This window comes from Homarus americanus, unplaced genomic scaffold, assembly GCF_018991925.1.
Source record: "Homarus americanus isolate GMGI-L3 unplaced genomic scaffold, GMGI_Hamer_2.0 scaffold3986, whole genome shotgun sequence".
NCBI lineage: Eukaryota > Metazoa > Arthropoda > Malacostraca > Decapoda > Nephropidae > Homarus > Homarus americanus.
The window spans coordinates 9,143-24,103 of record NW_024732585.1 but is presented as its reverse complement, the minus strand read 5'-3'; the positions used below and the strand labels follow the sequence as shown (position 1 = coordinate 24,103).

Genomic DNA, 14,961 nt, shown 5'->3' with positions numbered 1-14,961 from the left:
TCAAATATATTCTTGAATCTTTCTCAGCTTTAGACAAAGTCCGTGGAATTGTTTTATTTTCTTCTGGAGATTGAACTCTTCCCTCACTGTCACGTTCACACACACACACTAATTCTCTGGATGCTGGAGGTCCCGGGTTCAAATCTTGGACAAGCCCTTTCGTTATGTTAGATGTTGAAAACTTCATAACATCTTTATAATCTTTAACATCTCGTGGGTCTGTAGCCGCCAAAAGGTTCTTAGAGTCATCCCCATGCCGTGACCAGGATTCGAACCTGGGTTATTGCGGCCACAACGCAATGTACTAACCACTATACGATCACGGCCGCTGACTCACGTTATAGTGACTCAGGAGATATTAGTCTAGACTACGACAGATTAGGTTCGCTTAGGATAGGTTAGAACAGGTTATGATAGATCAGGGTAGGTGGGGTCCAAGCGGTGTTTTCCAAGTGGGGTACAAGAGGCGTCTTCCAAGTGGGGTCCAGGTGTCTTCCAGGTGGGCCCTATGAGGCGTCTTTCAAGCGGGGCCCAGGTGGAGTCCAAGAGCCGTCTTTCAGGTAGGGTGCAAGAGCCGTATTTCAGGTGGGGTCCAGAAGGAGTGTTCCAGGTGGGGTCAAGGAGACGTCTTTCACGTGGGGTCCAGGAGGCGTCTTACAAGTGGAGTCCAGGAGTCTTATTTCAGTAGGGTCCAGGTGTCTTCCAGTTGGGGTCCAGAAGACGTCATCCAGGTGGGCTCCAGGTGACGTCTTTCAGGTGGGCTCCAGGAGACGTCTTGCAGGTAGGGTCCAGGGGGCAACTTTCAAGTGGGGACCAGGAGGTGTCTTTCAGGTGGAGTCCATGAAGCATTTTTCAGGTGTAGTTCAGGGGGCGTCTTCCAAGTGGGGTCCAGGAGTCGTCTTCCAGGTGAGGTCCACGAGACGTCTTACAGGTGGGGTCCAGGAGGCGATTTTCAGGTGGGGTCCGGGAGGCGTCTTCCAGGTAGGGTCCAGGAGACGTTTTACAGGAGAAAATTAGAGTAACTGGAGAAAAGCTGCGACGTTTAGTGGGGTTACATTGGATAACACCCTTGTCACATCTGACCGGAGCTGGTTGTCAAATCCACGACACTCACGTTATCATTGCATGGCATCAATTCGTTAAATCTATCTATCTTCTCTTTATTATGCAGCGGCCTGTTGGTCTAGGGGTATGATTCCTGCTTTGGGTGCAGGAGGTCCCGGGTTCAAATCCCGGACAGGCCCGTTCGTTACGTTAGATGTTGGAAACTTCTAAACATCTTTATTAACTTCAGCAACTCGTTTGTGTCTGTAGCCGCCAAAAGGTTCTTAGATCAAATCCCTGGACTTAAAGAATCCTTGTATAGTTTTACCAGGTGTGTAAATTAATGAAACAATAAGCCGGGGTAATAATGTAGTGAGTTTGTGTTTGAGGGCAGGACTGTTCCTTCCAGCACGTGTGATAATGAAGTAGATGATAGCTCTGTTAACTGTGGTAGATGGTTGTTTTGGTAGTATGTTTGTTGTGGGGGTTTGTCGAGGAAGGTTTGGGGAACCATTTGTCATTAGTCCTATTTCCTCAACCTCTAAATATACCACCAGTCCAGTCGCCTCATTACGTGTTTAATCTCCTGCTATCATTCATAAGAGTAGGTTAGGTTAGGTTAGGTTAGGTCAGGTCATCCGCCACGAAGCTAATCTTGCCATCCACCGTAATATATCTCTTATTATCACCATTTTTTTACTCGCTTGCCAGTGATTTTCTCTGAGAATTTTACCCATCCCTCTTTTAAGATTTTTATACACTTTTATGTAAGGATTTTTACCATTTTTCTGTCTCTTATTCGTGGACTTTTATATTGCACTATTTAGATTCTATGTTTTTGTTAAGTGTGTTACTAATGTTTTGTCCTTTTCTCTTCTCTTCTCTTATTTTAGTTTGTTTTTATTTTACTATAATTTCTTCCCTTTTTTCCTATTTCCTCACTTCCTTCGCTGCGTCTACCGTCACTCTTAATAGATTATCTCCGCTAACACCTTCAGTACAGGGACGCCACTTCTAATATTTTATTTGGTTAACGCCAGACGATATTATTCAGCACAGAAGGGGCGCCGTACACAAGGGGTTAATGTTGTCTACTTCTACATCATGTGTCACTCCATAAACCAATCACAGTAGACCAGTTGACACGAGACGCTGACAGCTAAGAGTAGTGTCAGGATGTTTATGTAAATGACGTCATAGCCTCAGCATAGGAACAGGGTGTAGTACCCGACCGGCTTAGTGAAGAATAACCTCGTCAGTCGCTTATGATTTGATACTGGTGTGTTGTTGAAGCTTCCGTCTCAAGGATCATATTTCAGAGGTGATGGAATTCTCTGTTATGGATTTCTTATCGAATGTATGTACTGGAAACTTTGTGGAAACATTGGAATAACTTTGCTTTATTTGCCACAGCAGAAAGTGCTAATTTTAAATGCTCAAAAGGTAGTTTTATTTGTGTTAATAGTATTGTTCTCCTGTAATACTTCTTACGTGTTTTATCTTCATATCTGGATTTTGTAAAGTTGTATTAATTGACTTGAAGATCATGAACAAATTGGTAAGTAACAATTAAGAGAAATTAAACTTTTTTAACAGAGAATAAATTAATGAGATTGGAATTTTTTTTAAAAGATGTAAGAAGCAAACCCTCAGACTTCATAATTATATATTAACAAAAAACTGATAACTTATTACAACAACAGATAAAACCTTGAAACCCGAAATATAAAACACAGGAGCTACTGGCGCAACATATTAGACACCCTCGAGTCATAACTTATTAAACAAAGTCATTCTTATTTATCGGGATATGAAATTTTAGGTAAGAAGACAATTGGAACAGATATATGAGTAATTAGTTTGGTGGCGTTGTTGGAAGGCAGAGCGAGAGCCACGTTCAGTTGATGGCGCCATTATGAGTAACGACACATGAGCCAATAGTAACATCGCCGTTGTTGTAACATACAGCACTAACATTTCAGACGCTGGACCGACGCCCAAGAGCGTCGGTGCTCCTCACTCCTCCTCCGCTCAGCTCGAATTCCACTTTGACGTTTGAAACTAAGACTACGAACTCATTTCCATTTCCTAAGATTCCCTTTTCAATCTATGCTCTGACTGAGCTGTCGAAGACAAGAATTAAATTGATTTCAAGGTTCAGGATGGCAGTCCCTGGTGGGCGGAGCCTACGACATGTAGTGTCCGATTACACCCGTCAATTCTCAAAGATAGCTGGTCTGACAGTTCCCTTCAGGTTAATTAATAACTTTCGTAATTAACAACCTTACAACAATTTCACCATGAACATCAGATTCGCTGATGTTCATGGTGAAAAAGAGGTCAACAATCACTGGCATCTCTAGGGCCGACGTCAATGATACTGTTCAAGTTTCAAGTTTAGAAGCTCCAAGTTGTTGGTAGCGAAAGTCAGAGCTGGGAAGGTGACAGAGGAAGGAGCAGGAGGTTAGGAAGGGATTTGTAGTGGGAGAGGTAGTGCCGTGGCTTTACCCGACTGCGTTTATTTGGTTAGCACATCGTGCATATACAGCTAGACCCCGACTTACGACCGCCACAGATTTTTTATTAATTTTTTTTTTCCTCTCTCAAATGACACGCATTTTCTATACCGAAACGTTTCCAGTTAATGTAGTCTCCATGTATAATTAGAAAATTATGGGGGCCCCATGTGCATTCAGCCGACTACATTAAAGGTAAGTGCTCAGTCACACTGTATCCATTCCTTATTATTTATTACTTTCACTGTACTGTATCCATTCCTCATTATTCATTACTTTTACTGTACTGTATTTATATGTAGATTTTTTATTAAAATTTTTTTTTTTTTTTATATCTATGTCGGACTTACGACCATGTCGGACTTAAGACCTGGATTTGGGTCCCTAACCCCATCGTAAGTCGGGGTCTAGCTGGTATTTGGTGTCTGTCTGTGTTGGGTGTGTGATCCTCGGGTCACCACTCCTCTGGATGGTGTCGGTTCAAGTTTAGAAGCTCCAACAACTTTCCCTGAATACGAATTCGCAACCTTTCGATTTACAACAGGTACCTACTTACTGCTAGGTGAACAGGGGGCTAGGAAGAGTGTCCAAACAACTTCCGCCTGCCCGGGAATCGAACCCGTGACATCTTGCTTGCGAGGCAAGAGCGGTACCGCTTCTACCACAAGCACCCCAATGATACTGTAGTGGATCCTCTCCCCTACAACTCCCAGCTGAGCTTCGGCAACGCGCCTACCAGCCAATCAGCGTACAGCCAGCTACGCTGAGAGACAAGGTCTATGCAGTGGACGTAGGGGTACGATCGCCAACCTAGTCTCGACCTTCAACCTCCAGCTCAGGATCAGAGCCTTTCACACCTTAAGCTTAAGCCGCCGTGATTGGCCCTCGCGCTACGAGCACCTCATATCCTGAGTTTCCTAAATCACATAAATACGGCCCCGGCTGCCTACAAGTGGGACAACCTGAAGCTGGGTGTAATCTCCCACGCCGAAATTGCCCACGTGGACCAAGCAGAGCTGAGTGAGCTCCTCAAGGGGCAACTCCAAGTTGTGAAGAAGTTGTCCGACACCACTGCCCTCATCGAACACCATACAACCTTACCCAAGGAGGCTCAACTGGCGTGGGTAACTGTGTCAGTCAAGCCCTACTGCAGACCGAAACTCTGTTACAAATGCCAGCACTACGGACACACTGTCAACAAGTGTGAGGCGCAGGAGGACACCTGCTTCATGTGCGGCAGCCCCGGACACAGCTACACGGTCTGCCCCAACACAGTAAAAAAAATGCGCTGCCTGTGGCGGCCCACATTCCTCCGCCGATCGGACCTGCCCGAAATGGAAGGAGGAATGTAGGATAGCCAAGGCTCGACTCGACAAGAAACTGAGCTACAAAGAGGCCCTCCTTGCTGTACGCTCCCAAGACAAGAAAAAACCACCAGAAAACAAAACCCCCAAAAAAAAAACTCAAGAAAAGACACCCGCCACACAGAATCAAGAACACCACGAGGGCCGTGGAGCTGTAGCCCACGTGGTCAACCTCACCGTCTCCGACTTCTTCCACACCTATGAGGACATAAGACACGAGGAAGACGAATGAATGGACACTTCAAAATAAGCAAGAAGAGGAGAGTTAGAAGAAAATCTACATCAAGCTAAGAAGAATACCAAGACAGAAGACCAAGACATTTCCTCCACACAAGAAAACAACACACACAATCAAGCCGACCAAGCACTGAGAATCCATGGCCCAACCCAACACGCACCTAACGCTTGACCTGACGCTAGCCTGCTCTGTCCTGCCGCCTCCTGGCCCCGTCCGGGTGAGTTGCTGCTGCCTCCAACTTATACTCCCTCACGCAAGCGGTGTTTAGCCACTGCACCTATTCTCTCCTCCTAAAATTCACTTCAATCCTCCCTTTATTCTTCCCCTGAACCTCTGAACCTCCTTCCCCCCAACCTCCTTCCCCCCAACCTCCTTCCCCCCGTCACTAGCATTTCATGTCATGTCCGGGGAATTCATTCTACACTTGGCTACCGGACCAGCATCACCTCTCACAGCTCCTTACCACCCAGCTTCCTCAGAAACCTCCTCGCCCTACAGGACCTCTGAGCAAGCTTCTCCTCACCTAGTCACACCTAAGCACTGCACTGTACAACAATATATATATATACAGAAAGTGCATTGTGAGTTTCTATTCCACCTCATTCCTGAGTGTGAGATATCTACTTGTACGTATGTTTGTGTGCCCATACAAAGAGAAAATAGACAACTAAAGAGGATTGACAACTGGCCACATACAGTACGCTACAATACCTCACTCTCACTGCCGACTCTACCTTGACTTATATTGACAATTACGCTAACAGTAAATACAATTGGAGCTTTCAATATCAGTCACAATGAATCTTGAATGCTTCATCTGCAATCAGACATCTCTAAGTTGACGCAAAGCAAGGGTGTTCTACCAATTCAAATGCATGAACACCCTGTGCGGAATTTAGGTATACTTGAGTTTCTCCGGTAATGCGACGTAGAAAACGGAGGACTCGGATCTCCTGAAGTGGTTAGAGGACGAATGTTTCAACTGGGTGACTCAAAAGTTTTACAGGTTTTGTGGGCGTGGAGCGTAATATGAATTATTAGGTTCTAACAGACTAGCCATGTCATTATGACCACGACAAAGGTTGATGTATGACTGCTACCTCTTGACTGGCAGGTAGGAGAAATAGTTGCAGCTGCTCATGGTTCTGGCCACCATGCTGTATAACAGGAGAAGGCCTCAAAGATTAATAAAATGTATACAGTACAGTAAAACCTCGCTTAGGAGGGCTAAATGGGGGGAAGGGGTGTCCTGGATAACAGGTTGTCCACCTTAAACAAAAAAAAATCAACAAAAAACTAGTGCAACAAGGAGTCACTGCTGGAGGGTCTTGGCTTGAAAAAGTGTCAATCTTTGAGTGATCTTCCTTCTTTGCTCCTGTAAGACACGTTCCCTCCTGTACCTTAAGTGATCGTAATAGGCTCCAATTTTTTTATTTTTGTTTGATTGGCAAATTCTCTAAGGGTGTCCAGGCAGTCCCTAGCTTCTGCCAGTTTTATTTTTGGTAGTTCATCTTCCTGTTCATCACCATCAAAGTCATCTGCAGCCCCCATGTACAGGGTCCACAATCTCCTCTGTCAAATTGTGGTACTGTACAGTATTCAGGATCATTTTTATCAACCTCCAGCCAAGCCTCCACATCCTCAACTGTAGCATCCTTCTCTTCTCAGAGAAGGGTTCTGAGCCATTCTTCTGATGTGAAGCCCTCAAAATCATGCTCCTCATCAATGTCTTATAGGAGCTTCTCCCAGGATTTGATGAGGATTGTTGCCTTGACTTCTTTGGCAGAAGCAGCAAAATTGTGAGAGCTGGACCTGAAGTTGTATAACTTAAGATTTCTGAAGGTCCTCTGCCTTCCTGTGTCCTCCACCTGATCCTCGCTTGTCTCTTCCACCTCCTTCACCTCATCCAAAATTTTGCGTTTGTACAGCCATTTTGTAGCATAAATAACACCTTGATCCATTGGCTGTATGGCAGAGGTGGTGTTGGGTATCAATGCCTGGCACCTGATCCTTCCATCCCTGCTACACAGTTTTTCAATGTTGTGATGTGAGGGAGCATTATTCAAGAGGATGATAGCCTTCACTTCATCAGCAGGGATTTTCAGATCTTCCACCTGCTTATGCCTGATCTCCACCACAGCATGTATGATAAACCAGTCTGAGGTTATGGATACTGTAAACCATGCATTTTGGGAGTTATAGTAGTGGACTGGGAGCCTTTGCATAATGTCCTTGACTGCACGAGGCTTCTTGCTCTTCCCCACTACCACATGTGTAAGCATGTGGCTCTCATTGGCATTTGCAGACATTGCTCTTTTGAAAGTTTCTTACTGGGCACACTCTTTTTGCTTCTGAAAGCTTGTATATTCTTTGGTAAAGCTCTCCAGAAGAGTCCAGTTTTATCTGCATTGTACAGTTGGCATAATTGAAAGTTTTTGGCATCCATTAAGTCCTTAAATTTTTCCCTAAATGGCTTCACAGTGCGAATATCAGCACGCAGCCTCTCACCACAATTTTTTTCTCACAATATTGTAGCACCTGGATTTCCACACCTGTGGCTGCTGCTACTGTATTCCACTCTCATATTGCTGTACGAACTTTTATACACTGCCTGTTCCAAATCCTCATTCCCAACCTTCATTCTTCTAATGCCAGATTTTTCCTGGTCCACATTAAATTTCATAGCATATTTGTGCAACTTATCTTTGTACAGCTGCTCCCTGACTTACGACGGGGTTAGGGACCGACATCCAGGTCGTAATTCGAAATGGTCTTAAGTCGGAAATGCTTAAATAATACATAGAAAATCGAAAATGGGGGTTTCTTTTTCTTCTCAGCACCACAAAACACTCACTTTTAAGCTTTGCCAGCCATTTTAAAGTGAATTACAGATGAAAATTTTGTCTGCGTCCTGACTTTGGGACTCGAGAATACGTAATTTGACCAAATTTTGGTACGACTGAGGCAGGTCGTAAGTGCGGATGGACGTAAGTCGGGGATGAGCTGTATTTTCGTATATCCGACACCAACTTTTGAAATTCTGTATTCACCGCATATTTGCGAGGGAACAGCACCCTTTTCTAGTTTTTCAATCACCTTTAACTTTTTGGTCACTGATAAGGTCTTAGACTTAACCTTCTCACCACCCTAATGGATACCAAACACCTTCTTAGGGGCCATGGTTATTGTATTAATTTTTAAATAAAATGCAAAAATATGTATGCTACTTCTACTTGCAATGTAACCTCATTACTGGCAATGTCAAATAAGTTTGAAAATGAAGTTCAACATGTCTAAATGGCAATGAAACACTATCGACAGAGTGAGAGAGCTGAAGGGATGCTATCGAGGGCGTTGCTTGTTAATTTTTTAATTCCGGATTTAAATTTGTGAATTATTTTTGGGCAGATTTTGGCTTGCTTAAGTGATATTCGGCTTAGTGGGGTGTGCCTTAATAGGGTTTTACTGTATGTTTATATTTATAATTTTTACATCAAAAGAAGCTTTGAGTAGAGTTAGTAGGTAGAGCACATTGAGGAGACTTAGAAGGGTATTTACTACAACATTCTGCCCCACACTTCATTGTCCAGTACAAGTAATAAATATCAGTTTAATGCTCGCTTTAACTCTTGATACAATCAGCAGCATAATTTATGATAATTTGTGTTACAGAGAGCAGCTTCTCCTCTGGAGAAGAGAAAGAAACTACCAAAACTATATGACATGCATGACATGAGTGATTTTGAGAGTGAAGAGGAGTACTCTGTTCCCACATCTGGATGTAAACTAGGAGATCATAAAAGATCTGTAAAACCCCAAGAAAAATCAAGTAAGTTGGATGTCGGTTTATGTAACATAGTAATACTTTATATTTAACCAAACAAAGTTACCAATAGTGTACTGTGATAATGTTTGCTCTGTAGCATTTAAATACTATGAGGTATTTGAGTTTTCTACCTTAGACTTTGTTATTCAGACAAAATAATTAAGTTGATGGAGAGCATTGGCATCAAGTGGTGGTTGGGGAAGGGTATGCTGGTGGTGGTGTGTGATGCAGGTTCGTGTGAAGTGACAACAAACCAGAATTGGCTCGTTGTTGAAGTGAAGTACCCTGACAGCTACATCATTTATAGCAGTGTTAATGTGTGAGTGTTTTCCCGTTGACACTGGCCACTTTGCTGTCAGTGGAAAAAAGGCTTGAAATAGTGTAAAAGAAATCTGATAGGGAAATACGTATTATGATCAGTAAGGAAATGGCCCCTAAAAGTGCGTAGCGACAGCGAGTTCTGGATGTAAAAAAAACACACTCCCCTTTTTTGTCTCGTCACTGGCAAATGGGGGTGGGGGGGACGGTGCGTGATGATAGTTGCATTTATTACCGGGTATGTTGTTATTTTATGTTAAGTTAAACAAGTTTATAATACATTTTTATTATTTTAATATTCCGGTAATCTTATTTTTAATCCAGCTTCCCAAACGTAAGTTTCAGTATAAAATAATTAGTGGTAGGACCGTGTGAGTGGTTTACAATGTTCTCCATCACCACTCTTGACACGCTAAACCACAATATGTAAGAGGTAAGAATTTTATGCCTGGTATTTAAGATGACCCCTAATTTTGGGCTGATTTTTTTAAGGATCAAATTCCGTCTTATAGGCCGTGATATACGGTACTCTAGACTGGCCATGTTACCCGCATGGATGACAGTAGACTGCCAAAGCAGCTACTTTACAGTCACCTTACGAATAGTAAACATAACGCTGGCGGGCAACTGAAGAGGTATAAGGATAGTCTTAAGACAAACCTGAAAAAGTGCCAAATCGACCCCTTCACCTCGGAGACGATTACTCCACACCGTAACGCTTGGAGGAGCACCAAACGAGAAGGTGTCAATACTTTTGAGTTAGCCCGACTTCATAATGAGGCAGACAAGTGCCAGCGCCGGAAACACACTGTCGCTGCTCCTCCCGCACTAGATGTAGCCCCCCACATGTGCAACATCTGTGATCAACTCTGCCGGTCCCGTATCGGCCTCTTTAGTCACCTCAGAACTCGCCAACCTAGGTGACATCCTTAATAACTCATATCATTATATCATAGCTGGACTTTTGGGAATTTTCCGGAAAAATTCTGAGCAAATTTCAATTTCTGCTATTGGAGAGTTCTGGGGTCGAGAGATTCCGGCTAACAGAGATATAGATTTTGCCAAGGCTTTCGACAGCGTACCCCGTGAAAGGCTGAGAATCAAACAGAAAGGGTTCGGGATTCAGGGAATTGTCCTAGCTTGGAACGGAGATTCTGCCCGACCTCAAACAGCGTGTGGCGATAAATGGTACGAGATAGTCATGTGTACCTGTGAGAAGCAGGGTACCACGGGGCCTGTTGTTGTTTGTCTGCTTCGTTAATGATATGCCAGAAGCTATACTCTCCTATATATAGATGTTTGCTGACGATGCCAATTTATTTAGAGAAATTAAGAACAAACAGACTGTGAAGAGCTATAGAGAGATCTATGAGCTTTAAGAATAGTCGAAGAAATGGCTGCTAAGAGGATGTACCTGGGTCACAGTAACAGTAAGGAGGTGTATCACATGTCCCAACAGGACGAACAGACTGTATTAATCGAGACAGAATGTGAAAAGAAGCCGAGTGTTTATGTCGACAATGAATTTAAGTTCTCGGACCATTGTGAGAAGAAGGTGAATCGGGCAACGAAACAAGTAGATCTTATCAGAAGGTTGTTTAGATACCCAGATGGTCCGTCGCTCGTCGCGATCTTTAAGTGTGAGGTGCTTCCCCATCTGGAGTACTGTCACCCTGTCTGGTCCCCGAGGTAAATTAATTGAAAATGTCTCCTGAGGGGGCCACCAGACTGGTACCTGCTCTACGGAACCTCGGTTAACCAGAGAGAGATTAGAAGGCCTGTAACTTCCTAGCTTATACTACAGACGGGCGAGAAGCGACCGAAATGAAGTTTATAAACATCTCGGGGGGGGGGGGCACACTACTTGGATGAATGTACAGTCGGCCACAGGAATAAGTATACACACTGTAGCTGTAAGGTCTGAAAATGGTCTGGTAATGTTGAAACTGTGCATCCAGACTCATGATGAAACTCAGCTCCCCCCACCTGTTATCTCTAACTATTTTCTGTTTCCCTTCTTTTATTCTTTTATTTACTCCTCTTCCTTCCTTTACTAATCCAAACACCAATCAAAAAAAAGTAGGGTAAGAGAAACACTGGGGGAGGAGGAGGGAGCCGTATGATAACTGCAATCCTATTCGGCAACAAGTTTACTACCATTGGATACAATATATTACTTGTAATATAAACACAAGACACTAGTAAAACATTCGCAACACATGTATTTATAACATATATGTAGGAATAAAACATAAATTACAGGTCATTTTGTAATTTTGTCTGTTCTGCTCAGGAGTGTTACCAAATATTTTGATTCAAACACTAACAGTAGGTGTATTCTTATTCTTGTGGCCGAATGTACATTCCTGGAGCTGGTGGATGCTCACCCCACAAGGGGTCACAGCTCAAGGTTGAAGAAGCCACAGGACAAGAAAACTGTGAGGGCAAACTTTTTCTGAGTGAGAGTTGTGAACTCTTGGAACATTCTGGCGGAGAATGTTGTGACTGCTCCGAGTGTGAGCTCTTTCAAGACCAGATGTGACCAACACTGGAGCAGGTTCCGATATATTCAGGAGCCGGTGCATGCCCAGTACTTGAGAACAGTGCGTAATAGGTGTGACCGATCACCACTAGCGGCTAACGAGCCGATCAGTGACGAAGAGTATGTAGTGGATTTCTCCCCTACAAACGCTGTTTGTCGCTGAGTAGCCGACCCCACCAATTCCCCAGTGTATGCCTCGTGGTCTGGGTCAACCAGCGCCGCCATACATCATGGAGCGGGGGTCAACTACTAAGCCACGCCTACCCCCCGCTATTTAAGACCTGACCTCGTGGTGACCTACCCTCTTTCTACCTACAGCCGCAGCTAGCAACACCTCATCCTCCTCCGCCGCTGCCCGGCGGCCCCCACACCTCCTCCGCCTGCCTGGCGGTCCTCTCTCCTGCTAGCGAGCATGGCGACCCACAAGGTGTCCTTCTCTGAGCGTCCTCACCAACCAGCTCTCTCTCTACATCACTCTTGTAACCATGCTGCCTTCCCAGCACCAAGCTGCATTGTACATCCAATACAACATGTATATAGAGAGCACATTGTGAGTTTCCTTTCTCCATTCCATTCTGAGTGTGAACCAAACATCCTGAACCCCACAAGTATAAAAGTAAAAGCATGTACATGGCCTGTTTCCCCCACCTAAATTTAGCCTTTTGCATGCAGTCTCCCACAAGACCAATGAACTTATCTACTCCACAGTTTTCAATTTTCTTGTATGTACTGTACAGCAAGCCCTGACAATTCACGGATTTTTAATTCACGGTCCTCTATTATTCGCGAATGACACCCTGGAAGTACCCAAGAATGTCTAAGGGTAGTTTTGAAGTTGCTGGCATTTTCACGGCCGGGACAGGGAGCCATTCATTTTAGAGATAGTAATTTCTTTTATCTTTTATTGTGTGTGTGTGTGTGTGTGTGTGTGTGTGTGTCTGTCTGTCTGTCTGTCTACACACACACAAAACACATACAAGTAAATAATAATGGCAAAAATCCTCTCAAAAATAATCCGAAACAAGGCAACAAAAATGCTTTAAAAATGTTTAGTCTTTCCTCAAGTCAACTCTATGCTTTGTTATTAAAGTTATAGCAAAGCATGGAGTAGACTTGAGGGTAGACTTACATTATAAAAGAATTTTTGTTGTCTTGTTTCTGATTATTTGTGAGAGGATTTTTGCTATAATTTTGTATTTGTATGTGTTTTGTGTGTGTGTGTGTAGACACACACACACACACACATTTATACAGTATAATACAGTTAAAAGAAAGAATTGCCCTAAGAACAAACACATAAAGGGAATATACATTTCTTAGTACACAAGTAAAAATGTTCCCCCCCCCCTCCCCCTTTCCTGGTCAGCAAATGTTATTAGCGGATTTGGTGATTCGTGACCATTTTGAGAACCTAACCCCCACGAATTTTAAGGGCATGCTGTACTGTGCTCATTTGTACCTAATACAGTACAGTTGACAACCCTCTATCCGAAATTCCGAAAACCGAAAAGCTTTGAAAACCTAAAGTTATTTTGTGGATCTTTTTTTTTTTTTTTTTTTAACAGGGATTAGCCCTCCCAGGCATTGATCACTGAACCAGGCGTGGGGGGCGAAAATGTAATAGTAATACTAATTATAATAATAATAATTATACTAATACTAATTATTCATAGTAAATAAAAATTGTGATTAAAAAATACACCAAAATAAAATAATAATAACAATAATAATAATAATAATAAAATTTATAATAACTAACAATAATACTGTATTAATAAATTAATACTAATACTAATAATAATAAAGAAATATACAAGAATGAAAAAAGATAAAGTGAGAAACACGACCTAGACCTATGAAAACCGAAAAATTCCGAAATCCGAAATGCCTCTGGCCCAAAGGATTTCGGATAAAGGATTGTCAACCTGTACTGTATACGTTTACCTAATTATGTTTATATATCCAAGGAACGACTCGGGCCCTTCAAGTGCCGACTCGGGCCCTTCAAGTGCCGACCCGATCCCTTCGAGTTACGACCCAGGCCCTTCGAGGAACGACCCGGGCCCTTTACGGAGGAGCCTTAAATTTGCATTTTGATAAATAAATGGATACAAAATGATTTATTTTTTGTGAATTATTAGAGTAATTTAATACGTTATACTGTACTGTAGTGGTCAGCTAATGGATCTTTAGGTTACCTACCACAAATGGTAGACTTTTTATTTTCTGTTAAAATTATGCATCCATGCCGGGTCAATTGAATATGGGGTAGGAGAATATATGTGGGTGGATGCCACCCTGAACTTGGACTTTAAAGGTAATTTTGATGGTCAAGCAAGCCAAAACTGATCAAAATAGGTATTTTGTCACTTTCAGGAGAATTGTGCACAAGTTTTCATGAAAACCAGTTGTATTGTAATTGGATGTCTATTGCTATGTTATACAGAGCACTTACACTTTAACTTACACCAAGATGTATAGGATTAACAGAATCAAACAAAACAGTACTCTTGTATTAGAGTACAATATAAGGAGAACACTGCCTCTGGGAATGAGACATTTGGTTGAAATGCTGGCATGCATTTTATAATGTTCAAACATGTACAGTGTTGTAAATGTTCACCGGTCAGTGGTGTCACAGCCAGGGGTACACTTCAGGTCCCACCTACACTGTACCCTTTCCACACTAACCTGGCCTGTGAGCCACGACTATAGCTACAAATAACCGATTGGTTCCCCCAAGCATTTTACCTCCTCCCCGGACTGTGTGTATATATATCGACCTTTTATAATAAATATGCAATAATTTTCTAACCTTCTCTGAAGTGCTAATGCCTTGAAATGATTTGCATTATGCAAATGGGGCGTTATTTAACATTATTTTAGATAATAATAGGTCTGCTTACCAGTTGTGAACACATTTGGGGTTCTAGGACAACTGCCCCCCCCCCCTCCATGGGACAATTGCCCCCCATTGCTTGAGTGAATCTTATGCACAGCTAACCTAACCAAACCAGACCAAAAGTAACCTAACCTAACCAAACCAGACCAAATCTAACCTAACCAACGTCACCATCAACCAGATTATTACAGGAGATCCAGCACCACCCAAG

General features: G+C 42.9%; 1 protein-coding gene and 2 non-coding genes across 3 annotated transcripts; 1 reads left to right on the top strand and 2 right to left on the bottom strand.

Moving 5' to 3' along the window:
• Positions 1 to 254: 254 nt before the first annotated feature.
• Positions 255 to 326, bottom strand: Trnah-gug. Its single transcript has one exon. It is a non-coding gene; the product is annotated as a tRNA-His (tRNA).
• An 846-nt stretch (positions 327 to 1,172) lies between these two features.
• Trnap-ugg lies at positions 1,173 to 1,244 on the top strand. The gene has a single exon. It is a non-coding gene; the product is annotated as a tRNA-Pro (tRNA).
• Positions 1,245 to 6,892: 5,648 nt separating this feature from the next.
• Positions 6,893 to 7,471, bottom strand: LOC121868918 (tigger transposable element-derived protein 7-like). The gene has a single exon (XM_042369953.1). The coding sequence runs from the start codon at positions 7,469 to 7,471 to the stop codon at positions 6,893 to 6,895; it is 579 nt and encodes a 192-aa protein (XP_042225887.1).
• Positions 7,472 to 14,961: the final 7,490 nt, after the last annotated feature.

Excerpts from the sequence above, each read along its gene's own strand:
- LOC121868918 (XM_042369953.1), bottom strand. The coding sequence starts at position 7,471 with ATGTCTGCAAATGCCAATGAGAGCCACATGCTTACACATGTGGTAGTG.